This window comes from Lycorma delicatula, chromosome 5 (assembly GCF_047948215.1).
Source record: "Lycorma delicatula isolate Av1 chromosome 5, ASM4794821v1, whole genome shotgun sequence".
NCBI lineage: Eukaryota > Metazoa > Arthropoda > Insecta > Hemiptera > Fulgoridae > Lycorma > Lycorma delicatula.
This window is the reverse complement of record NC_134459.1, coordinates 4,777,799-4,805,128: the sequence shown is the minus strand read 5'-3', so window position 1 is coordinate 4,805,128 and position 27,330 is coordinate 4,777,799. Positions and strand designations below refer to the sequence as shown.

Below are 27,330 nucleotides of genomic sequence, written 5' to 3'. Positions count from 1 at the left end.
AAATAGTTAGATGCCTTATTAATCTTAAGATTGATCGATATTGATCAAAACTGTCGTCAAAAAAGTTACCCGAGAATAGAAAAATGTAGGGTTATGTAATAAAATAGATCTAAATTTAGGGACTGATCACAAACTTTCGCCCATATAAGTTAACAATGCCAGTCGATGAATAATTAAATTATATCGTTGAAAATTTTTCATCTGTGTGTACGCGCAGTTAGTTTTGTATTTTGCATACCGAAAGGCGACATTTTTATTGACTGAAGATTGTTTATTGTTACCAGGTAGTTGTTCCCTTAATTAATTTACCAATTATTTTCATTAATTTTTGTTAAAATTTAGGATTAACGATCTACTCTTTAATTCTCAATTTTAATATGTTTTATTCCTCTACATTAGAACATAATAACTATAGGGATGCACAGTAATATTATAAGAAAGTGTAGTGTATAAGACACAGGTTCTAATTACAGCAAAATTATCAATTATTGAATAAATTTTAATTAAATACATCGTAAGCGGGACACCTTATTTTTCATTTACGTTTGAAATTACCAGAGATTATTTATGACTTACAAACACCTCTATCATTTTTAAACCGTGATATGAATATTTAAACATTATTACGTTTATTAATAAAAACATGTGTTTTTATTAAACAGTGTTTCAGACAATTTGCACACTTTATAGGCGTATCTCTCGTCAGAATAATGAAAAATTTCATAAAAATATAAGCCAAGAAACTCTTTGTTTTCGAGGCTAGCGAAAGATTTACCTTGATTTCTGTTCTAAATTTCAAATAAAATGCGATACTAATATTCTACGAAAACAATGGAATCTTACATAATTTTTTTTTTAAATTGGGTCCTAGAACAGTAATTTACGAAAAACGTTTTTGTCAAACCAAAACCACCCGAAAAACATGCTTTATAAGGTTTAACGTTAAATCTATTTTTGAAATTGTCAATATTACTGTTTCTATGCCAAATAACAGTTTAAGACAAAATTTGTAAGAATTCAATTGTAAAGTTTTATGCAATTAATGTTTATAAAAACCGATAAAATGTTAATGTTATAAAAATCAACATAAAAATTAAACCTTTTTCAGTTTTCTCTTAAATTTCGACTTTTAGAAGTTATTATCAAATAAAAATAACTTACTCTTTAATTTCGTTGAATTAAAACAAATTGGAAAAATTAAAAATGTCACAATTTTAAAATCGTTGTTTTTTAAATCTATTTAATCGTTATTTTTGTTTTATTTTTAAATTATAAATAGTCCTATGCAAATGCTTCTCGTATAAAAAAAACGTTTACAAGAAACAAACCTGTTAATAAAAGTATGAAAGAGGTTGTTGGTAAACGACGTAAGAGAATATTACTGAGCTCAAGTTATGGCAATCTCTGGATGTGGGTATGTATTATATATTTTTATCCTAAGTTCCCGAAGTTAGAGTAAGATACTATGTAACAATGAAACTTAAAAAAATCTTCAAACCGTCGACGAAGATAATGTAATTTCTTATTTCAAAATTCTTTCGCTTACGTTTTGAGGAAAATATTAGTAAACGTTACGTCCTCTTTCTTTCTTTTCCTGTTTAGCCTCCGGTAACTACAGTTTAGATAATTCTTCAGAGAATGAATGAGGATGATATGTACGAGTGTAAATGAAGTGTAGTCTTGTACATTCTCAGTTTGACCGTTCCTGAGATGTGTGGTTAATTGAAACCCAACCGCCAAAGAACACCGGTATCCACGGTCTAGTATTCAAATCCGTGTAAAAATAGCTGGCTTTACTAGGACTTGAACGCTGGAACTCTCGACTTCCAAATCAGCTGATTTGGGAAGACGCGTTAACCACTAGACCAACCCGGTGGGTTAACGTTACGTCCTCTAGTTAGGGGAATTATTACTACAAAATAAAAAAATTAGTCGTCAAATTTAATCTCTTTGGTGAAGAAAATATTTTATAAAATACGATTTTTAAAAAAATGCTCGTTTGAGCTAAGTTAAAAAAAATACACACAAAGAGTTCTTTAAAAACATTTATAAATTATAGATTCTTTAAAACCATGTTGACTAGACCGTATTTATCTGATAAAGTTTTCTTCAATTTGAACTACATTCTTTTCACGCTCTGAAATGTAGATGGTTAACATTGTTAGCTCTGAGTTAAATTCAAAATATTATTAGCGGTATATTTTCACACGTAAAAATGATTCTAACAACTTTAAAATTTATATAACTCTCAGGGGATTTAGGTTCTCTAAGTATTACTTAATGTGGAATAAGTAAAGGTTAGCCGGGTTAAAAACGCTTTTTAGATAAGAAACGAAAGAACAAAAGATGAAATTTTTTTTCACCTTCATTTACCCCGTCCCCCGGAGCCGGAACAAGCATCTAATCATAACTCGGCTCCGGAGGAGTGCCTTTGACTCAAACTACCTCGGCAGAACACACGGTCCCGACAAGGTTGCCGGGACTCGATCTTGCAGTACATATCACGCCTCTAATGAGAGGACTCCAAACGGGTCCCGTCAGTACTTCGGTCTTAGTGCCCTGCCTCTAATGGGGAAACCCCAAGGGGATTCCACTCCGGGACTGCGGAGTTATATTCCCTTCCCCAGAGGCGCTGCGAAGGAGTCCCCGTCCAATCATTTACGGTGGGATGCCGGAGACTCCCACTCATTGTGGACGGGAGTCTCCACCACAGACACCCATCAGCACTGAGCAGGCGCCGCATCTTCACGTCGCAGGTGAAGCCTTGCATCCCCTATCACCGGGTGCATATCGATGCAACCGACAGGAAGGACACCGAGCGTCTTGCCGGCAGCCCTTCCGTAGATGACCGCCTCACCACAGTTGAAAGAGTGGCCCTACGATCTGGCCCGGTACACGAATTGGCCCTATGACCTGGCTTCCAGCAGCGAAAACAAAGGTCGTCAAATGAACGTCTCGTAACCCTACAAGCCAATCATCCGATACGGATACGTCCACCAGTGACCACCTGTGCCGCAACATAGGCCACATCTATTTAACGTATTAGATCACTGTGTGTTCTGTAGATCATTATAAATGTAATAAATGAAGGCTTGTAAGAAAATCACAGTGTTTTTTTTTTAGATGTATGCTTATTACGAGTAGTTATATTATAAAGACTATTTTTGTATTTATATCTTACTAATAATTAAAAAATTTCAGATAAAAATTATTTTGATTGTAAATTCAATATTAGCATTTGATTAAGTGAAATTAAATTTTTTTTTTAATTTAAGTAGGAATTATTATTTTCGCGTTTATATATTTTTTTCTAAATATATTATGTTTATTTTAAGAAAAACTAAAAGCTAATTTAAAAAAAACTACTATCTTAAGAACATTAAAACCAAAAAAAAGGAAATTTTGAATAATTGTTATCAATATTTATAATCATATACACGGCTTCATTTGTTACCGTTTTCAGTACTTTTAAACTGTACACTGAATGGAAAAATTCTGCAATAACCTTTTTGATTGTTTTTTTGTTCGAGATACACAAAATGTTTAAAAGAATTATACGTTCTAACAAAAAAAAACGATTTTATCTTGATAGTTTTTAAACAACCGATTTCGTTTCAAACCAGTTTTATAAAAAGTATTAATAATAATCTGCGGAAAAAAATTCATTTAGACAATATTTAGCAGACGTTGAAATAATCTGAAAATTCCACCAAATCGAAAATCAATTTTCCTGTTTTCTTTCCCCTTCGATAAGAAATAACTTTAGTGGAAATAGAATTTTTAGCGACATCAGAAAAACGTTTTTTTTTCTCGATTCAATACTCACATTTTTTTTTAATATGTTAAAGCCTTCGGTGTGTAAATAGAACGATTTTTATATATTAATTTTATTTTAGAGTGATTTCCTGCTGGTCCCGTCGTAAGTTTTCGAAATAAAATTATATTGCCTATATACAAACAGCCTTTTTTTGTATTTTTTATTACTACTGCTTACTGTTGTATTATTTCAGCGTACCGATAAAAAGGATTAAGTATTTGAAATATTCAATGTATTATCATACAAAACTTCACAAAAATAATTGATTTGAATGTTATTTTCCGCTCTTCCTAGCACCGTCGGTATAACATCCGTAGTTGACGCGTTTCGGGGCACTTCCGTTCTCAAAACTACTTTTTTTACACCGAGTCTTCCTGTGTTGGAATCGTCAAATAAATAGCGATTTTAAGCACCTCCCGCTTAATTAGTTTCAAGAAATTGTGTTAGAGTTAAAGCAGGAGGGAGAAATTAGAAGAGACCATTACAGAAGGGATGGCGACTGGGAGGAATTTACATCGCAGATTATTCGACGATTCCAACACTGAAAGACTCTGTGTAAAAAAAAAAATAGTTTTGAGAATCAAAGTATTCCGAAACGCATCGCCTGCGGATGACAGAGTGTCAGTGCTATGAAGACCAGAAAATAACACTCAAATCAATTATGATAATTCTGGCGGAAATATTAAATATGAAAATTTTCTCAAAAATAATTTGAAAAATTCAGATAAAAGGTAATTATTTTTTTACATAGCAGATATATCTCGCGTTCGGTGGTAGTAAGATTGCACACTGGCTTTTTATCTGCACTCCTTATTCTTTTTTTAAGCTCACCTTTCTATTTTTTAGCGGTAAACCTTTTTAGCGCTGGCGGCATTTGTATTTTATTTTATAGATCTACCCGTATTTTAAATGAAATTAAAAAATCATATTAAATGAATTAAAAAAATAAAATAAAATGAATTTAAATTAACGTTTAAAAAAATAATATTACTGAAATTAAGTCTTTCGCAGAGAACTTATCTTCTACAAGTACATCTTAACAATGTCGGTATTGCACTTTCTAACAGCGTTCGATACTTGAGATTACATCCACATCGTTGCTTGATATGGAGCCGACGCGTAAGAGAGAAACGTAAATTTAACGTTAAGATTAAGATGTTCTGGCTTTTAGCGGTTCTCAGCTATCTCTGTCCTACAAGGAATCGGTAAGGCGTTCTTAAAACCAATCTGTACCTGCGGTATTCAATTATGGAGCAGTTGTTACTTTAGTAACGGCAACGTGGATGCAATTTAACGGTACTAAGGACAATAGCGCAACCTCCTTGGTTTGTAAGGTGTAATAAGACTCACGGGCATCTATATGTGACCGAATTCGCACACTAATAATCTTGCTTTGAATTTACTGGATAATGGAGGGGATATTAGACGGCTGAAAAGGTTGTTCGTACTGGACCTTGACGACGGATATTGATGGTTGAAATGATATATTTTCTTGCGCAGTTTTGGGATACTGGCGAGTCTAGTCTGAGTACCGGCTTATTAGTTATTCTATTCTAACTTGCTACTGTTATTGTTATTACTCTATCCTATAGTATTCTGTTTATCTACAGTTCGCTTCATTTGACTGTTGCGTTTATTTTCCGTATCCTTCTCACCGAACATGACCAACTAGTTGACCCTATTGGTATTTGCATTCTTTGATGAACGGGCATAAATTAAAATCTAATAATGTATTAAACAAAGATGGTACACCAATATATAATACGAAAGGTAAAGTCGATAGATAGGTGGAATATATTGAAGAGTTATACGGAGGAAATGAATTAGAAAATGGTGTTATAGAGGAAGAAGAGGAAGTTGAGCAGGATGAAATGGGAGAAACAATACTGAGATCTGAATTTAAGAGAGCACTAAAAGATTTAAATGGCAGAAAGGCTCCTGGAATAGACGGAATACCTGTAGAATTACTGCGCAGTGCAGGTGAGGAAGCGATTGATAGATTATACAAACTGGTGTGTAATATTTATGAAAAAGGGGAATTTCCGTCAGACTTCAAAACCAGTGTTATAGTTATGATACCAAAGAAAGCAGGGGCAGATAAATGTGAAGAATATAGAACAATTAGTTTAACTAGTCATGCATCAAAAATCTTAACTAGAATTTTATACAGAAGAATTGAGAGGAGAGTGGAAGAAGTGTTAGGAGAAGACCAATTTGGTTTCAGGAAAAATATAGGGACAAGGGAAGCAATTTTAGGCCTCAGATTAATAGTAGAAGGAAGATTAAAGAAAAACAAACCAACATACTTGGCGTTTATAGACCTAGAAAAGGCTTTCGATAACGTAGACTGAAATAAAACGTTCAGCATTTTAAAAAAATTAGGGTTCAAATACAGAGATAGAAGAACAATTGCTACCATGTACAGGAACCAAACAGCAACAATAACAATTGAAGAACATAAGAAAGAAGCCCTAATAAGAAAGGGAGTCCGACAATGATGTTCCCTATCTTCGTTTTATAATGTTTACATGGAACTAGCAGTTAATGATGTTAAAGAACAATTTAGATTCGGAGTAACAGTACAAGGTGAAAAGATAAAGATGCTACGATTTGCTGATGATATAGTAATTCTAGCCGAGAGTAAAAAGGATTTAGAAGAAACAATGAACGGCATAGATGAAGTCCTACGCAAGAACTATCGCGTGAAAATAAACAAGAACAAAACAAAAGTAATGAAACGTAGTAGAAATAACAAACATGGACCGCTGAATATAGGTGAAAATAGGAGGAGAAAAGATTATGGAGGTAGAAGAATTTTGTTATTTGGGAAGTAAAATTACTAAAGATGGACGAAGCAGGACCGATATAAAATGCCGAATAGCACAAGCTAAACGAGCCTTCAGTAAGAAATATAATTTGTTTACATCAAAAATTAATTTAAACGTCAGGAAAAGATTTTTGAAAGTATATGTTTGGAGCGTCGCTTTATATGGAAGTGAAACTTGGACGATCGGAGTATCTGAGAAGAAAAGATTAGAAGCTTTTGAAATGCGGTGCTATAGGAGAATGTTAAAAATCAGACGGGTGGATAAAGTGACAAATGAAGAGGTATTGCGGCAAATAGATGAAGAAAGAAGCATTTGGAAAAATATAGTTAAATGAAGAGACAGACTTATAGGCCACATACTAAGGCATCTTGGAATAGTCGCTTTAATATTGGAAGGACAGGTAGAAGGGAAAAATTGTGTAGGCAGGCCACGTTTGGAGTATGTAAAACAAATTGTTGGGGATGTAGGGTGTAGAGGGTATACTGAAATGAAACGACTAGCACTAGATAGGGAATCTTGGAGAGCTGCATCAAACCAGTCAAATGACTGAAGACAAAAAAAAAAGATGAACGAGCAAAGATTGAGGTAAGTTGCGGAGCTTAGGAATGAGGAAGACATATATTTCAGATTGAATTTTCCTCATGTGTTTCGTAATTTATCTGTATTATTATACGCAAAGTTTATTTGCACTACTTGTGTTAATTACGTTATTCACTGACTGGACTTTTAATTAAGGCGGAAGCCTTAATTTGCTATCGGTTATTTATTATTTACTGTTATTTTTACTCGTTTAATCTTGAGGAAGGTGCTTTGGAGAATCCATTTTTTTGCCGTAGTATGTCTTATAATTTACTAAAGGTATATATGTGTATGGTAATGTTCCAGCCGGAGAAACCAATTGTAAATAGAGTTATATAAAAACAATTTAATAATAAATTTAAGAAATTTAATAAAATTCCACCCGTTAGACATCAACGAAAAATGTAAGATTTGTTTATTTTATTAGAAATCAATATGAATGGCGTAATAGAAGATCGTTAAAAAATTAAATAAAAGTAAATTTAAACCTATTTATCTTTCTAACGATTTAATTATTTGTATTCACCGAACTACTTAGTAGAAAAGTAATTATAATTTAGATATAAAAAAAGTTAATATTTCGTAAAATTGATCTATTATTAACTTTTTCATTTTTTTTTTTACAGATGAATTAATTTACCACCACAGAAGCTTACAAAGAAGCTTGTATGTGAGAGAATGCAAAAATAGAAATTGTCAGCTTATAAAAATGCCATGCCTGACTCAAATTCGAACCCAGAGACGTCAGGATGAAAGGCTGAGAAGCTACCGTGAAGATCGTCTCCGTATAATATTATAATAATACATTCTAAAACTGTGATTACGTAAACGTAAAGTTTTGTCGTGATATGAACTCGATTGCGACATAAGTCCGAATCGTAAAAGCTTTATACTTGTACTATAAAAAAGTTGTATAATTTATAAATACGGACTTCGTTTTTTAAATCGATTTTGAAACCTTTTTTTTTCTATTTTAACGAACGTAATGTCTTGACTTGGAGAGCTGATTTTTCGAACTTAAGAACGATTACAATCACAAAACGGCAGGAATACAAGAAATATATAAAGCGCTAAACAAGAGGCCGTACAGTTCAAAGCACTGCACAATCTACAAAGAGGCCGATCGGCGTTTAAATATGCATTACGTATATAAAAAAGGAATGTTGCATGATATAATAATGTAAAAAAAAAAAACAAAGGTTGATTACAACCGTAGTTAATAATAAAAACGATTTTCTGCAACGTTAAAACAATATTTTAACTCGATTTAAGATCCTTTTAATACATGCAAACTTCTCAGATGTATATATTATTGACACAAGTTAAACGTAGTTAAAAGCCATTTAATTTTTTTATTTATCAGACATACATAGTTTTACTACATAAATGGAGAGTCCTAAGTTATGTTAAAATACCTAACATCAGTTTTGGTAACTTTTTTCGCGTTTTATAATAATTGATGAATAAAACATTAGAGAAAACACACTATCATGCTGTTTTATACCGGCCATTTTAAACATATTAACATATGAGTTAAGGTTAGCGTGCGAAGCGAGCGTAGTTTAATGTCAAGTGAAGCTATTGGAAAATGTACCTGAGAGAGGTTTGTGTGTGATAATTTATTAAAAAACTCAAAAAATATCGCTGGTCCAGGAAGAAGGTAGAAATAAACGAGTCCTCATTTTCAAAAAGAAAGTTCAGTAGAGCCAGAATTCTTCCAAATCAGTGGGTATTTGCAGAAAAATTATAAATACAATCTAACCGAACTTAACCTACGATCGCTTCGCTCGCTAACCTTATCTAATTAACAGTAATGTTTTGATTATTTAAATAATAAATTCGGTACTTATTGCAATTATTTATTATTTAAATAAACAAAATATCTTTTAATTAGTCAAGGTTAGCGAAAGAAGCGATCGTAGGTTAAGTTTGGTCAGATTATATTTATAATTATAAGCAATAATGCTTATATTTTTAGTATTTAAAATATGTTAATATGGATAAAATGACAAGTATGGAACAGCATGCTAGTGTGTTTTCTCTATGTATTATTGGATCACTTTTATCGAGTTATAGGGTTACTATAATATTTCTCTAATGTTTTATTCATCAATTATTATAAAACATATTATATTAAGTAACTTTTATGTGAAAAATATGAAAACAGTATGGGGGGCTTAAAACAAAAAGTACCCTTCTTTTAAAGAAAAAATCCGTGTAAATTTTTTTATTCTTTCCTTATTTATATTTCATATTTGTATGCCGTTTCTATCTTTCTGTACTTTTGATCTTCTCCTTTGAAAGAGGATTTCTTATATTATATTCGCTAGATAAACAAAGATTAGATACTCTATGTGAAGCGCGATAGATGAATCTGAAGGTGTACAGTTCAGAATAAAGGTAGGGATAAGAAGTAGTTGTAAAGCTTTGAAATGCGGACGTGGAGAGAAATAAAGTTAAATCGATAACAGAATGAAGAGATCTTAATAAGATCGATAGAAAAAAGAAAATTTCCAAAAAATAATAACGAAAAGAAAAATTAACCGCGGTAAGGTCACATGATATATAGGAATTAACGTGAATCTTACTTGACGGGGAAAAAAGAACGGCATAAGAAGAATGTTGAACGACAACAGACAATAGACAAAGAAAAAAAGCGATAAAGAAATTAAGAAAGATGCTAAACATCAAGAAAATGCAGAATTTTCAGTTGATACTTGCTACAAGGCAAATTTAACGTTCTACAAGAAAAAATGTAACCGGGTGAACAGGTACCTGCATAAGTTTTCCTAAATAATAACATGCGGACCGTCCAGCAGAACACAGAAGACCAGCGAAAACCTCAAGAAGTGAGGTGTAGAATACCGGACTGGAGAGCGAAGGGAGGACAGACAGTCCTACAGAGCTGGCGTTCGTTCGTGCTTGCATGGCTGGGCGACACTGACGATGCGCGAGGACTCTGAACACACTGAGCTCGAAGGCACCTTCTGGGGCTGACTAACGCTTAAATGCGGTTTCCGGTCTCTGGAGACGGGCTGATGAAGTGGAGGTTTAGTCGGTATGGCTCAGGCTACATACGCCGTAACATCTGCAGTCCCGACACTTTTTCCGTAAGTGGGATTAATCCCCTAAAGACAGGAAAAAAAAAAGCTTGAAAGCATATGAATCGTTATATTACGACTTCTAAAAACGTTTTTTATTAGGGATGTTTAGATGATTATTAATGTAAAAAACTCTGGCAACGATGTTACTTAACTTTTCCGTATTTACAAGAGCTTAAAATGTTTAAAACGTTTTTAAACCATACTGTTAAGACTACACTTACTTCTTTACTTAACGAAGAAAATGTCCTAGATAAGTTGTTAAACCTGTAAAACGTTGTTAAAATTCGATCTAATTCAACGCTATCGTAAAAACAGTGTTGTATTGAAACATAAAATCCGGTTAGAAAGAAAATACTTTGAGTTTAAAAAAAAAAATAATTTTTAAAAAACGAAACATTACTATAAAAAAAATCAGGTTAGTTTTTCTATGTAAACGCATCATTTAGAGAAAAAAAAAACAAAAAATTACTTCTATAAACCGAAATATGCAAAAGCTACTGCAATTCATAAAAAAATACGTCTTTTCATAAAATAATAAAATACACAAATTCACAAAATGTTTTATCGATTTTAATAATTTTACGTTGAACTATTCCTAACACATTATGTAAATACATGGCTAAACCTACCGGGTCGGTCTAGTGACAAACTGGTCGTCGTAAATCAGCTGATTTCGAAGTCGAAGTTCTCAGATTCAAATCCTAATAAAGATAGTTGCTTTTATTCGGATTTTAATACTAGATGGTGGATATCGGTGTTCTTTGGCGGTTGGATTTCAATTAACCACACCTCTCAGGAACGGTCGGCCTGAGTTTGTACAGGACTACACATTTAACGGTACAGTTACATTACACTGATAAGTCGCTAATAACTTTTATCGTTGATGCGTCTATAAATAAAATTATTAAAAGAAATACAAGGCTAACAGACACACATATATATAACGACATTTTTAAGGGTAATTATATCATTTTTGGAGACGTCAGATCTCAAAACGTTCTGGTTCCTCAAAACTGAAAGGGCTTTAATGCGATCGACAGAAAGCTTTTCCTATGTTGCATACAAGTTATAATAGCTATAAACCTAAATTTAATTTGCCATTTGAAATTACAATGGAAAGAATAGCTTTTTTTTTACTAGGAATTATCGTGACAAAATTATTGACAAACAGTATATTACAATTTTCACATTCTGTTTTTTTTTAGATGAATAAATAAAAAATCGGTATAAAAAAATTTTAAAGATTTAATTTGCCGATTAAAATAAACATCCTAGTAATTTTTTCTATGTTTTCAAATAGATAAATAAGTCTATCGATGAAGAGTTTAAAAAAAAAAAATAAATAAATTTAATCAGTAAAATAGTTGATATACAGGTAAATTAATCATAAAATTCAATTAAATTCCGCTGGATTCCGATCGGATCGATCGATCGGTTGTAATTCTTAGGAAATTTTAAGCAGAGAGCTGCATTCGTACCTAGGTGTAGTTTAAGTGCATCTACATAAATAAAACCTGAACACCATCTTTAACGCAAAAGATTTATTTTCAGTTCTGTAAGTTTAAGTGAGAATAACCCGTATTTAAATTACTCGAACATGGGAGTTAGTTATAAAAGCTCTTTACAATCTGTAAACGAGAAGGATTAACGTAAAGAGAAAACAGGGGAAATTTAAGATGTATTCTTCCATAGAAAAACTTAGCGTTGTTACTTTAAAGGGTAAACAACGGCGGTTATACGCTGTCATCTAGTTTATAAATTATTAAGATGACTATAAAAATATACTCGTAATTCAGTTTAAATTAGGTCGTTATTATAAGGTACCCTTAAGTAGAATCACTACAAAACAATATTCACTCTCCTTTTCGTCCGTCGGTTAATAAAGTAAATATTTCTACAATAGTCTGTTATCTGTGCTTAAACATCCATTATTTCAGAACAAGAAAAATATATTTAGCTTCTTGATTCATCATGAAAAAATCAAAATACAATTTACAACAAAAAAAATAGGATTGTTTTTATTTTTTAATTTTATTTTCACATACAAAAAAGTTAAATAAAGAAAATCAAGAAATTAAATATAACAAAGATTAAACTGTTAAAGTAAAAAAAAAAAAAAAAATGTAATAATTTTTACCTTAAATAATATAATCAATTTTAAGGCTTCTTTATTTACTGTTCTTTATAGAAAATAAACTGGAAATTTCTGGCATTCTAGGCAAGTAGCTTTCAATATTAATCTATTGAAATATCTATTACTGAAGAAGTAATTAATATGATTTTTTATTTTTTTTTTATGTTAAATGAATAAATTAAATTAAGATACCTATCAGTATAAGTACAGAATAATAGAAGAATGTAATTTATTAATTTTATACCATTATAGTAATAGATTTTTAAGTTTTAATTCGGGTATTTGATATCTTCGTTTTAATTATTTGCATAATATTGTTTTGTTTTTGCCATTAGATGAATTGAGCTGTTTTAAGCTCAGTTTTAAAGTTGTAAAGAGGCAGGGCAATGCGTTCGCGTTCTAATTCAAGAATATTACTATTAATTTGAATTTGCTGTTATTAAAGAACAGGTTTACTTTTTATGTATTTACCTTTACTATTTTTAAAACAAATTGTTATTGTATAATATTTTGAAATTTTTCATGTATTCTTAGGATCTTAATCTTTAAAACTTCTAACAAGTACTCTAAACCTACCCTCACTTATTCCTTCCGATTGTAAAACGGTAAAAACCAGAAATAGAGAAACAGGAATAGAATTAATGTGAGATATGCGGGTTTTGGTTCGATATCGGTCGCAACCGTATAAAGAGTGGTACTAGCTAGATATGAAAGTACACTAATCGATCTGTAGAGTTTACACGTTAAACAAATAAATAGTCTACGCTTATTCTTTTACAGAAAACGACAGTCCTAGAGTCTAGATCAAGCACTAATGAAAGCCGATCGAAATTACACCCGCCGAACGCGTGCAGTTCTGATGACCGTTTTCATGAAGTCGATTCACAGATCCGAATAGATCAACGGGCGAGTAAAGCGATTTACGGTAAGCATTGCTTCGCTCTAGGCCAAGAATTTGTTGACAGAGAAGCGTCTACAGCCGGCTGAGAGCGGGCGAACTATATGAAGGGATTTATGATCGCATTCCAGGAGCAAGTGACTGCAACAAGAAGTTGTATTTAGCATGTCGTAGTTGATTTCACTCCTCCTGACGATCTATAAGGACGATGTTACCAGGTCCCGGATAGTATCGATCGTGTAACATTAGAATGCAGACTTCTTGTTCAAGCCGACTTCCTAAGACTACTCGCTGGACTTGCCTGTATAATCAACCAGAAGGTAACGAAGAAATGCGAGCTCGTATCTATTTGCTAGCCCTACCACACTAATGTCAAATTTTCTGTATTGAAAAACGATCGCTTTAAGTCGTATTTCGATCGAGCAAATCTGACCGACAAAACTATTTGCCGCAGTAGAGCAGATATCATGTTAATTGACCTGGTGAAGAGACGTACGTAACTCATAGACATCGCCGTTCCCAGCAACAACAAGCACAGCCTTATTTCTACAATCAAAGAAAAGAAAAATTAATACCGACAAGTGGCTGTTGAGGTTAAGCGCTTGTGGAATACGTTATCAGTAACTGTAGCGTCATTAGTGTTGTCTAGCATCAGAATCAATCGGAAGGAACTTTTTGAAGGATTAATTTCGTGGGATTACCGGAGACGCTACACAAATCCATACGGAAGGCTGTAATACTAAGTATATATGGAACGGTTCGCGAATTCATGGGTTCTCATTAATTTAAATAAAGATTTTAAATACTTATTATCATCAACAATTTAGTATACATTTTTCGATAGTAAAATAACTTTATGCTCTTCCGATACGTGAGAATCAAGTTTTACCAAATTTGTATAAACTGCTGCCAACACACAATATTATAACGTATATTATTATTATAATTTATTTTTGCCATTGTGATGTCAAAGATTTTGAAACCCCCAAAACCGTAGAAGGATCCTTTTTCATACGTACAATATAGCCAGTCAGTCAGCCAGCTATGTTAATTATCCTTAAACAGAATACAAAATTTAAAAAAATTAAAACATAATATATCTATTTTGTAACCGGAGGTAAATTTAAATTAGACAGAATATGTTACAATAAAAAATATATATAATTTTTAATTATAATAATACTTAAAAACAAAAAAAGAAATATTTATTTACCTTTTTCACAAAAAATTCCTTCATAATCAAGATTACGACATTCACAAATAGGTCCGCTATCAGTCGAAATACAAATTCCTCCATGTTGGCACGGATCATGTTCTTCACATGCATCAGTCAGATTACCCCTTAGACCCTGAAAAAAAAATGAATGTAAATATTATTTATATGATAAAATACATCGATTAAAAATTATTTTAATTTAATTATTTATATAAATCAGAAGTCCGTCTATATTTTTGTAGAAATGTTCACTTAAAATGAATAAATTGCTGGGTCGATCTAAATTATATTTTAATACTGTATTCATTTACTTTGAGAAAGGTTTTAGGCGTAAATATATATCTAAATAACTCTATTACTGGGTGACCGTTTAAGTTGAAATCGACAACGTGCTGTTTTTATAGTGTCATTTTCTGTATAATATATTTTTTGTAGTTGAATAAATTATGTTATGTAAGAGAGAGATCTGGAAGCGAAATATAGAAAATAGTTTTTGTAATTTCAATTTCATTTGTCATAATCGGTTAAAGTTAATATCAGCATTTAAATAGGAACATTTTTATAATTGTACTGTTTTAGTACGTAAACGAATAAAGTAATTTTTTATCATCTATTTATTTATATCTTAGGTTTTTTCTATCGACAATAGTGCGTCATTCTCCAGCTTATTCTCCATCTTTGCTTTTTATATAAAAATAAAACAGAATCACACGCTATATAAATTTCATTCCGTATGTTTAGACATCACACGTGAATGATTTAATCGATTTTAGTGTACTAGCAATGCGAACTTATATTAACGCGTGCTAATAGCGTAGTTAAGAAAACTTAGATGCAAAGTAACGAATAAAAATAGTTTTATGTTCTAAAATATATCGTATAGACATACATCTTTATGTCTAGTATACATTTATGTGTAGTATTTATGTATTTATTTATGTATTTATGTATAGTATACATTTTTAGTAATAGTTTTAATATATTTTCCCTCTAGATGCACTGTACAGCTCTTAGCTATGTAAACAGTAAACCTGTTTATTTTGTACTGAGTTTATCAAATTGAAATCTACGTCGCAAATGGATTATTAAAGCGAAAAGCGGAATTTCATAAGTAAGTAATAGCGGATAGTAAGCTAAGATAATCTTAATTTATTAGCGAGTCGTAATCACCGTTTCCAAGGACAACAGTTATCAGTAATTGATATCTGTCGAAAAGATTTGTACATTAGCGTTGCCTAGATCACAGGATCACAGGTAACTTAGATAAAATATTGCGCTATCCGGTCAATTCGATGGAAGTACTGAGCAGTACTTATACAGCCCAAGGTAGGATGCGAAGTAGTCGATATCGGGTAAGGAGTGAAGGGGGAAAACAAGTGAAAAATTTCCAGTAGCAGTAGTTCGGCGATAAAGTGTCCCCTGTTGTCAGCAAACGATAGCAAATCTTTTGATAAAGACAAGTTTATAAAAAAACTACACGCGTACGATTTTAGCCTAATAAGTTTAAACCTTTTTACGATAAAATCTCTAATAACCTAACTGCAAACCGGCATAAAATTGGAAAATTTCGTTTAGCCGTAAACCATCACAAATAAAAGATGTAAAATCAAAAGAACGACTTATACAGATCAAAAAATAAAATTGAACAAAAGCCTTAATATTTTATCAAATAGGATTTTAAGCCTTTTCAAAACGTTTTTATGATTCGATCGCTTATCGTACCCCATAGTTGAATTCCGTAGGTCAAAATCGGTTTCAGGACCTCCAGGAGGGCAGCAATTGCTTGTTAGATAATATACTTGCGACCACCAGATTAACAACCAGTATATCTCCCTGAAGTTAACGTTAAGCTGCGTCCTTTTCTCACTGATATAAATCCTCCACATCAGACTGTATCAGATCCGGATACAGTCCAAAGTATCGCACACTGTTAGCGTACGGAATGAAAACACCATTAAGCTGAACTCGCGAGCAGTTACCTCTCCTCATCGCAGACGTAATACGCGTTAAATCGCCGGATTAACCTTCATATTCTATCTAGCTAGCCGCTCGTTAATTAGATTCAATGCGGCTTATAGTTTAACATTACGATAGAATCACCATTCATAGCCAGGATTTCCGTGTCGTCCGCAAATGATGCAAAACATTTTACGAAAAACATTGATATACACGATTATCTGAGATCACCAAACGTTCGAGAGAGATACGGTACAAGATTCGGTACAAAATACGAAATGAGACTGAAAAAACATTGTGTGAACTGGCTCGCGGATACCTTCCTGGATAACACCCAGGACGTTAGGCGCCTAAAGCGAGTGCATATATTAGATCTGTAAGTTCTCGAGGTTTGAGGCGAATCCGTCGCTATCTCAGGGTGTTGCAGATCGTCAAATTCTTCATTTCGTTTCGCCATTTACTTTAGTTGATTCTTGGATTTGTTTCCTCATTTATTTGTTTTATTAGTTTATTCTTTGTGTGATTAAGACTATTTTTTTGGTGTTTTCTTTGCTTTTAAGTTTTAAACTTTATCGATATTCTTCGGGGTCATATTTGCTTGTATTTATTTACGTTTATTATACATTTATGTATAATGAACAATTGTATGTATACATATACCGTTCTTTGAGGGATTTCAACGGAAATTTAATAAAAAAATTCTTATATAAAAATTTAAAAAATAATTCATTTTAACAACTTTCAAAAGAATAGTTTTTTAAATTTAAAAAACAAAGGGCCTCCGTCCTTCTTTTTGCGATAATTTTTTTTTTTAAGGAGATTACATAAACTATGATTTAAAATACTTAAAATTTGAAGAAAATATGAACATATTTTTTTCAAAATTTTTTTTGGCGCCTTCCGTTTCATTTAATAAGATAAGAACTGGTATCCTAAAAAATACCGGGTAATTTTGCAAATATGATCTTAAACGACAAATTCTTTATGTAATTAAAATTGTTTATAATGAATTTTGGTTTTAGAGATCAATAATTAAAGCGAATTACTGTTTAGACTCTTTTATCGATTAACAAGAAAAAAAAATACATAAGATCTGTGCTGTTAACAACGTTTTGTCCTGAAACGTTACCTGCTAATTCTTTTATAAAATATCTTTAAAATTTACTGAATATAATGAATTTGGTTTAAAATTTACTGCGAAAGAAATCTTTTAAACTAACGTTAACGGAGATTTAGATATAATAATTGTGAAAAATTATTTAAAGTTGCGCGTCGCAACGATTACAACCGATCAAATAATCTGGGAATTATTTTTTATCTGTAAAAAAGAAAATAAAACTTTCTGATAATCTATTTTATGGACAGACGAAGCAAATTTTGATTTTAAAGAGTCTATTAACCATACCGATAGTTAATCGATCGAATAAATAATTTCATGAAGTAATACATCATGAATTTTGTATATTAAACTCGCTGAGGATTAGGAAGATATTTCAAAATCAGAATCGTTAGGAACTTATTTATTATCACAGGGGCTAACATTTTGTATTAAAATCAGTAGACTTGAAAGGTACGTAAAATCGAGGAGAGAAATACGAGTCACTGGCTTTAACACTACTATGCATTAATCAAATTAAAAAAAAAAAAAGTTCAGATTTAACTGTTTGTTATTTAATAATGTAAGGCGGTCATTCTGTTTGTTCATGTTCTAAGTTAGTGGAATATATTCGTATACGGAATGTTTGCTTTATGCGTATGCGAATATGTTCAATCCTTGTCCATTCGTTCCCTCTCTTTGTTCGTCCGCAGGAATTCAGTTAATTAAATACCATACAGTACTTAGAGATACTGCGGGCTGTTTTGTTGCCAGAACTCGAAAGCAATTATGCAACCGATTCATCGATTTGGTGGTGTGATGTAACATTAGATCGCTTCGGTGTAAATCTTTCAATGAAAAATATTTGACTAGCGGATCAGTACACCGTGCACAAATCGTTTGGATATCGCTTTCATATTACTTGATGTCATAATTTTATTTAACGAAGTTTCAGAATTTAGTGCCATCTTTACTCTTTAACAGAATTAATGTACGTAAAATATTAATTTGTTTTTATCGTTAATGCGTATTCCATACAAGAATCAGATCTAATGATTAGAGTAAAAATGTACGGACGATAAGCTCCGGTACATAAAAGAGTGAGTGAGATAAGGATAAAGTCTGTTGTCTATATCGACTGCTTTTAGGATTATTAGCATCTTAAATTTTTTATGGCATTTTAATTTTAGCTGAAACTAAAAATTATTTTATGGAAATACGGTTGGTAAGGCTGGATTAAAAAAGGAGAGATATTTAAGCTGAAAATAAATAATAAAAACGCAAAAGAAATTTTACAAAAAAGCGGAAGTAATGAAAAGTTAAATATTATGATAGTAATTTATTATCAGAAGTTACAGAATTTTGTTATTAAATAGTAAAATTAAAGAAGGATGGAGGAAATAATGAAAATATCAATAAATGTTATTCAAAGAAGGGAGAAATTTTATACAGAAAAAACTCTTTACTACCATCATCATACAAAAATAGCTTTACGATTTTTTTTTAGTTGAAAATAATCAAATACTATTTAGTGTTTTATCGTGAACGACCTACAATTATAGAAGATAAAACGTGTTGGGAGAGGGGAAAACTAAATTTTATGACGTAAGAAATTGTTAAACGTATAGGATGTAACATAATCAAAATAAAAAGTTCAGTGTAACAAAGAAATAATATCTATAAAGTTTTCAGTTAGTTGCAAATCACTGAAGACAAATAAATACGCTTAACCTGAAAATGGGGAAAGCATTTTGAACGTTTTTATGTAGTAAGATATAAAGTTGAAACCAAAATATAATGTCATTTTTTTGTTTATTGTTAGCTTATTATCAAACAATCATTATCTACAAATGGATTTGAAGCAAGCAATTTTACACTATCGGTCAAATTTTATCGCTTCAAATTTTAAAACTGAGATATCACAACTACGATTACAAAGAGCTAATAAAAACGAATAGGAAGAAATTAAAGCATAAAAAGGATAAAGTAAAACAAAAGTAGAAAGAGGAAGTAGGTATCGGCTTGTTTAAATGTAAGAGAACTCCATTATAAAGAACTGTAATCAATTATCGTGAAGCAAGCACGCTAACATTTCCTTCTGTAGATAAACGAATAGGTTTCTGGTAACGTAGGTAATTTCAGGTTGAAAATTGAGTGGAAACGTTTGTTGTTAATCGATTGAAAACTTTAATGCGATCAATTAAATTATTTTTAACAATACTATTTTAATGAAAAAGAATTCTAATCTCTTCTTGTTGTTTACTTGAAATAAAATAACAGAGATTTATATAAATAAAATCATTATAATTTTTAGTTGTTTGTTAATAAATAAAATAAAATAAAATTTAATAACAATACCTTAAAATAGATTGTGAATAATTTAAAGAACTTTAAACAACTGCATTTAAATATGAAAGAATTAAATTTAATATTATATACAATCAAATCCTTCTCAATTAAATACATACATACAGAAGTAGTCATATTATTATGCCCAACGTTATACGAAGTAGACGATGTGGTGTAAGAATCATTTCGGATACCAGAGTAATTTTTCTTCTAAGATATAACGGTTCATTCTAAAAAACCTGAATTTTGCTTAAAATACGGTTAGGTATTTATATATAATTTTTACTTTTCCGTCTAGATAGCGCAATTGCGGAGCTGCAGTTTTAGAAAGGAAAGTATTGTAATCGGTCCGGTTTGGGCATATGAGGTTTTCACCCGATCTTTGCGTTTGGAATTTACGGATGGAAATTTTCCAGATGTTAATGTTTTCCGTATGTACGTGTGCGGTGTATGTTCGGTGTCGTCCTCTAAATCATCATTATATCTCCAGAACTACTGGACCGATTTTGACAAAACTTGGTCAGAACTTACTTCGATATATGGGGCATTGATTCTATTTAATTTTCAACTTAAAAGATCAAGGGGGTGATGCTGAAGAGCAATGTCACCCTTAAAATCTCGAGATTTCAGTTAATTAAGGTCATATTTTTCTAAGGCGCATTTGTTAACGATTAAAAAAATAACAATATTTGCCAAAAAAACTTTAGCACAATCGCACCCCCACCCCAAAAAATGCTGTTGTCGTCTGCTATGTTTTGAGTTCACAGGTGAGCGGTAGAATTAAATAAATGAATAATATTTAAAGTGTAAAAAAGTAACTCGGTCTGGTTGGGTCTCCAACTCGATCGCCCGGTCGATTCGGTACCTGGTACGTTAAGCCTCGCGGCTACACCAGCTGCAAGTGAAAGTTGTTCTATGTAAGTTGTGAAATTAAATTATTTTAGTTAGTACCGATTGTCGCCGCTAGTACCGCCACACCTGTGCGAATTAAATACCGTATGCGCGCGCGCTTTAGTTAGAATCATTGCATTAAATGACGAAATAAATATTATATTTAAATAAAATAATAAATATTTAATATTATGTTTCGTGTGAAAGCCGTACATTAGAAACAACCTAAGTTATCAATAATAGCGCGGGACTTCATTCAAAGATTTTAAGAAATTGGTAAATTAATATAACTTTTAAAAAAATGGCAATGCGTATGTAAGTATTTATTTGTACTAATGTTCTCTACAAACACGACTGATCTGATTAATTGAATTCTTTAACCGATAAAATTATCGAATTTTTTAAGGAAAAAGGGGTTTTATTCAGTTGCTTTGTCCATTTCAAATTTGATCAATTACATTAATTTATTTCAGTTTCTTTTACTGTTAAAACGAAATTACGTATTTCCAATATTATGTAATGACATACCTTTTGTAATAAAACTTAAAGAATAAATTTACAGATATTTTAACTAGACGTGATAATCTACAAGATTGAAATCCCTTCATTGCGTTTCCTTCATTTAAAATATTTACCGTTGTAAATAATTAGCTAATTCTTCTTCTTAGATCTTTTTAGATCTTTCAGACATCCTCCGTCAGTCTATAAGCCGTATCCTTTTTACGAATCCTACTTTTAATTCCTTCTTTTTCGAGTACAGTCGGTGTTATTATCTCCCATAAGATACTTAAATTTGCCTACTTAGTTTATATTTTGTTCCTTTTCAAATATTTTTTCTTTTACAGTTTTTATCACCGGTTATATATTATTTTTTTTTTAAAAAAGATATTCTAAACCTATATCTTTGATGTTTTTTGCCAAATAGATGAACAGTACTTTTAATTTTGCTTCTTCTATAACTGTAGCTAGGGGAACAACGTCATCTACAAAGCTAAATGATTAACGGTTAATATTTTTTTCGCTTCCTAAATATACAGATTCTGAGATTCGATGTTTAACCTGTTTTTTATTCCGTTTTGTATTTATTTTTCCTAAGGCGATATTGAATAAAATTGGAAAGAATCCATCACCCTGCCTTACGACGATTTTTTATCCCAAATGCTTCTGACGATTCTCTACGTAGAATTATATATAATTAACTAATTAAATGTAAATAATTAATAATTCACTTCCTCGAAAATAGGTTACATTTTAACATTTAATTCTTCAAAGTGCATTTATTAAAAAAAACTCAATAGAAAAAAATAATTAAACTCGTTCCAGTTTTGTTAACACTTATAATTTACGCTGAATTTTATAAAAAATTTGAAGCGATTAAAGATAAAATGAATAAAATCTATACAAGGAACATTAAACCGACAATGCCTTTTTTTAAACGGTGTTCGGGGAAACATTTTTGTTGTAATTTAGATTTTGTAAATAATTTAATAAATATTTTTATTTTTAGCGATAAGAGTTTTGTTTTGACCTGAATTTTATTTCCTTTCGATAGAGATTAGTCCATTAAATTTCAAAACTTAATTCACAGATCCACTATAACGAAAATAAAACTAAATTATTTAAATTTTAAACCTGATTACTGCGGTCTTAATAAGAAAAAAATTAGTTAATTCCTTACTCGAAATTTAACGGAAAAGTACTAAAACTTACAATTTAATTTCTTACACGTTAAACGGAGTATATATATCTTGGATTATTTCTCAATGAAAATATTGGAATTGTGATGAATTTAGTTTCAAATGCTGCCAATAAAATAAAATATCAGATGATAGTATGATAATAGTGACGCTGAAAATAAATTTCCCTATTTAGTATTTTAAATTTTAAACGATGAAGGGTCAAAGAACAATTTTTTAGGTAATTCAAAATGATCAGGATCATTAAAAAGTTAACGATAGCTTACGAAACGGGGCGATGGTAATTAAATCGCTAAATTGTGGCTTACACAATAATCGAGTGGTCCGTAACAACTGTAAAATACTATTAGATTAAATAATTAAATTAAACGTGATAATATTCGCTTATAGAATTTTTAAATCTTTGCGATATAACATATTTATAAATATTACTATGAAGAAATAGCTTTTACAGATAGAAAGAGCAAAATCAATTATATAGAAATTTAAAGTTTAATAAAATATACCTTTACATTTTAAAAGTTTCATTTACAAATAACACAAATTTATAAAAAAACAAATCGGCTAAAGAAAATTAAATAAAAAAAGTAATAATAAAAAATGATATCTAGCAATTTTCATACCGTAAGCTGAACGAGTACTTCCCTTGAGGTCTTATTTTCAATCTGTTCTTCATTTTTCATGTTTTTATTTTCATTAAGACCTCGGCTTCGAAATCATTTTTATAATTATTTTTCTTTTTTTATGTCTTCGGAATATTGTAGATTCGTTGGGAACAACCTGACCCTTTGTACTGAATACATATTCTTTAAGCGCGAAAGAAAATGTACCGGAACTAATTCTAGATAACAGTGAAGTCGATACATATAATCTAACAGAAGAAATTCAATTAGTATACTATGAATAAATTGAAATATAATTAACTTTTATTATCTTTGTTTGGTAAAAAAAGAAAAAATAAATTTTTCAACTTCAGGAATAAGGAAGAAAAAAAAAATATATATATATATAAATATTATATTTAACTTTTTTTTTTATCTATAAGTGACTTCTATTTAAAGCATCTCCGAAGAGAAGGAATAATACTTGATCATAAATTCAGTTTTACGTAGCACATCGTAACGAATTTAATGAAAGATTTTTTTATTTATTTTGACTGTTAAAAATAAACTAGCTATTACATTTAAAAAATGTTTTAAATTACTGTTTTGAACAATATATTTTACAGTCATTGGGTTTCATTTCTCCTTATCGATTTTAATTTAACGTCAAATATTCGGTACATCACTTACACAGAGTGGATTACATTATATTCTTCTTTTTTTTTGTCTTCAGTCATTTGACTGGTTTGATGCAGCTCTCCAAGATTCCCTATCTAGTGCTAGTCGTTTCATTTCAGTATACCCTCTACATCCTACATCCCAAACAATTTGTTTTACATATTCCAAACGTGGCCTGCCTACACAATTTTTCCAATCTACTTGTCCTTCCAATATTAAAGCGACTATTCCAGGATGCCTTAGTATGTGGCCTATAAGTCTGTCTCTTCATTTAACTATATTTTTCCAAATGCTTCTTTCTTCACCTATTTGCCGCAATACCTCTTCATTTGTCACTTTATCCACCCGTCTGATTTATAACATTCTCCTATAGCATCGCATTTCAAAAGCTTCTAATCTTTTCTTCTCAGATACTCCGATCGTCCAAGTTTCACTTCCATATAAAGCGACGCTCCAAACATACACTTTCAAAAATCTTTTCCTGGCATTTAAATTAATTTTTGATGTAAACAAATTATATATTTTTTAACAATGAAAAGATTTTTGAAAGTGTATGTTTGGAGCGTCGCTTTATATGGAAGTGAAACTTGGACGATCGGAGTATCTGAGAAGAAAAGATTAGAAGCTTTTGAAATGCGATGCTATAGGAGAATGTTAAAAATCAGACGGGTGGATAAAGTGACAAATGAAGAGGTATTGCTGCAAATAGATGAAGAAAGAAGCATTTGGAAAAATATAGTTAAATGAAGAGACAGACTTATAGGCCACATACTAAGGCATCCTGGAATAGTCGCTTTAATATTGGAAGGACAGGTAGAAGAGAAAAATTGTGTAGGCAGGCCACGTTTGGAATATGTAAAACAAATTGTTAGGGATGTAGGGTGTAGAGGGTATACTGAAATGAAACGACTAGCACTAGATAGGGAATCTTGGAGAGCTGCATCAAACCAGTCAAATGACTGAAGACAAAAAAAAAAATTCGATAATATTTGAATTCGCTTGTTTCTTTCATTTTTTCTTTACCTTGTGTAAAATGTATATTGTTAATTTTAAAAATCGGTATTGTTTGTTTCTTTTAACGATTAAAAATTGTTTAACAAAGGATATATCAAAGCTTTAATGCTGTTCTATGTTTCTGAAAAATAAATAAATAGATTATTAATAATATTATTATATTACAACAATAATAATCTTATTATATTTAATTTTTTGTTCATATTTCTTTCGCATTTAAGTTCATCTTTTTTTTTCTAATTATATAATATTTATTTTCATCTTTTACTTTAACTGTACCTATACTTTCATTGCGGTATTATATTTCCTTCAAAATACCACCGTTATGCTTCCACAGCAGTAAAATTATTTTAGCCTAATATTTATTTAAATTTTATTTTATGTGATTAGACTACCTGCTGTTAATTTGAATAAATGAATATCATTTACACGATTTAAATATTAGCCTAGATTATTGCGTGATTTTACTTGATTATAATAGGTATAATCAAATATTTAGGCTTGGTTTTAGCGATGGGAGGTGTTGACCTTAAGATATTTTACCTCAAGATATTTTTACTTAGAAAAATTTTACGCTATAAAAAATCGTACTTATTATTCGTACTTCTCAATCAGCTGTTAGTAATGCGGTATACCAAATCATTAATTATTTTCTTGTTCTAAATAAACGGGATGACTTTCTTACCAAGAAAATTGAGATCTATAGTACATAGGAGCATAACCATTTTATAATTCCGAAAGGGTTTTATTAACGATCGAAGTAAAATATGCACTATATGGACGTGTTTACGGCCGTGGGAAACAAGGATTTACAGGTTTAATTTGCAGAGTGGGAAAAATAGAAGCTTTCCGTTAATTTCACATTAACTTTTTAAAAATTTCCTTCGGTAAAAAATAAAAATGTTTTTTGTGATACGAGATATCACGATCAAAACTATTGATTCTTTTACAGAGAACGTTTTGAAGTCGGCTCCAGATTTAGTGTTAGTAAATTGTTCGTAAATGTTTGTTTTTCAATCAATTTTTACTTTTTAGTGCGTATTTTGAAACGGCTTTTATTTCCTTATTTATTTTTATTTTTTTATAAATTTATTAAAATCTTTTATATAGAAGTTTAAGTTTCTCAAAATCATTTTATATAAGAGACAATACTGGAAAATAAAATTCAGAAGAATAACCATATCTAATTTTGCTTAAAGCTCGTGAAAACTGAGTTTTCGTCGCAAGATTTTGAAAAGTTTTTTTACTATATAAAGTTTCGAAATCTTTTCAGATTAACGTCGGTATTTTATCTATAAATTTTACTGCTTTGAAGAATAAATATCAGTTAGAGAGAATAGACTGCTGTAGAAAAATAATTGAATCGCTATATATTTTTTTTGTGACAATTTAGGAATCGCTACAAATTGAATCAACGGCAGTCTTCAAAATCGATTTCCTAACCTATAATTCTGTAGCGCTTCGTTTTAAGAAAGAAAGGATAAATTAAAATTTAAAGTTAATAAAATTGTTTATAGAAGAGTTCTTATCGTTTTAATTATAAGATGAAAGGTCTAGAAAATATAGTAACATAGAACTGGACGGCACAGTATTAAGCTTTCACCGGTGTCCGGTGTACAAGCAACCGCAAATAGCCACGTCACTTAACACATTGCGTGCAGTGGACACTGCGTCGTTTATCATCAGCTTGTAAAATTATCACTTACTTTAAAAAAAATTAAATTATTTCTTCCAGTTTAAACGAGAATTTTATTTATAATTTCCAGACTTTTATTAAATTCTGTCGGAATGTGTAAAATAAATCTCATTAAAAAAAACCCTTTCGTTTTACTGAAGACCTGTTTAAAAAACTAGCTTTTTTTTCATTGAAAAAAAATTTCAATGAAATTTCATTTCATTGAAATTTTTCATTTTATTGAAAGGTCAATGAGAGATTATGAATCTGTTATACCTTTACAAAGTAAAAAAAAAAAAAAAAATTTTTTAAAACTTAAACGTTGCATATGTGTGTGTGACAGAGGGTCCGCGTATTGTACAACTTATTTAAGATTCGGTGTCACGTTCATTTCTCAGGTTAGAGATTTCTGAGAATGCTATTAATTTAATCCCAAAGTTATAATGCTTAGAGATAGTTTCGTATCCAATTAAAAGTAATTAATATAACCCTACCTGGCTGTAAGCTTGAATCCTTCTTCTCCAACTAACAGCTGATTAACGACAACCGTAACTCAACCCGAGAACGGTTAATCTTTTAAACGGGGAAATTTTTAAATGAAAATACTTTTAATTAAGTTTTTTATACCGTTTTAAGAAAGAATTTCTGAATTCGGTACTTTGTTTTTGAGGTGATGGCGATTTATTTCTTAGATTTATCAAAATACTAGTATTATCATTTTATTATATAAAAAATAATACTAAACGTCATAAAAAAACAAATTTAAGACCGATAAATTGGTTTCAGTTATCGATAT

General features: G+C 30.8%; 2 protein-coding genes across 2 annotated transcripts in view; both read right to left on the bottom strand.

Moving 5' to 3' along the window:
- LOC142324680 (neurexin 1-like) overlaps positions 1 to 14,704 on the bottom strand; it is a 311,382-nt gene extending 296,678 nt beyond the window's left edge. Inside the window, exon 1 of the mRNA XM_075365567.1 lies at positions 14,574 to 14,704. The gene's annotated coding sequence lies outside the window, so the exon portion shown is untranslated. The remainder of the gene's footprint in view (positions 1 to 14,573) is intronic.
- Positions 14,566 to 27,330, bottom strand: part of LOC142324681 (neurexin 1-like) — a 449,926-nt gene continuing 437,161 nt past the window's right edge. The window contains exon 3 of the mRNA XM_075365568.1: positions 14,566 to 14,709. Within this exon, the coding sequence (XP_075221683.1) occupies positions 14,566 to 14,709 (144 nt within the window). The remainder of the gene's footprint in view (positions 14,710 to 27,330) is intronic.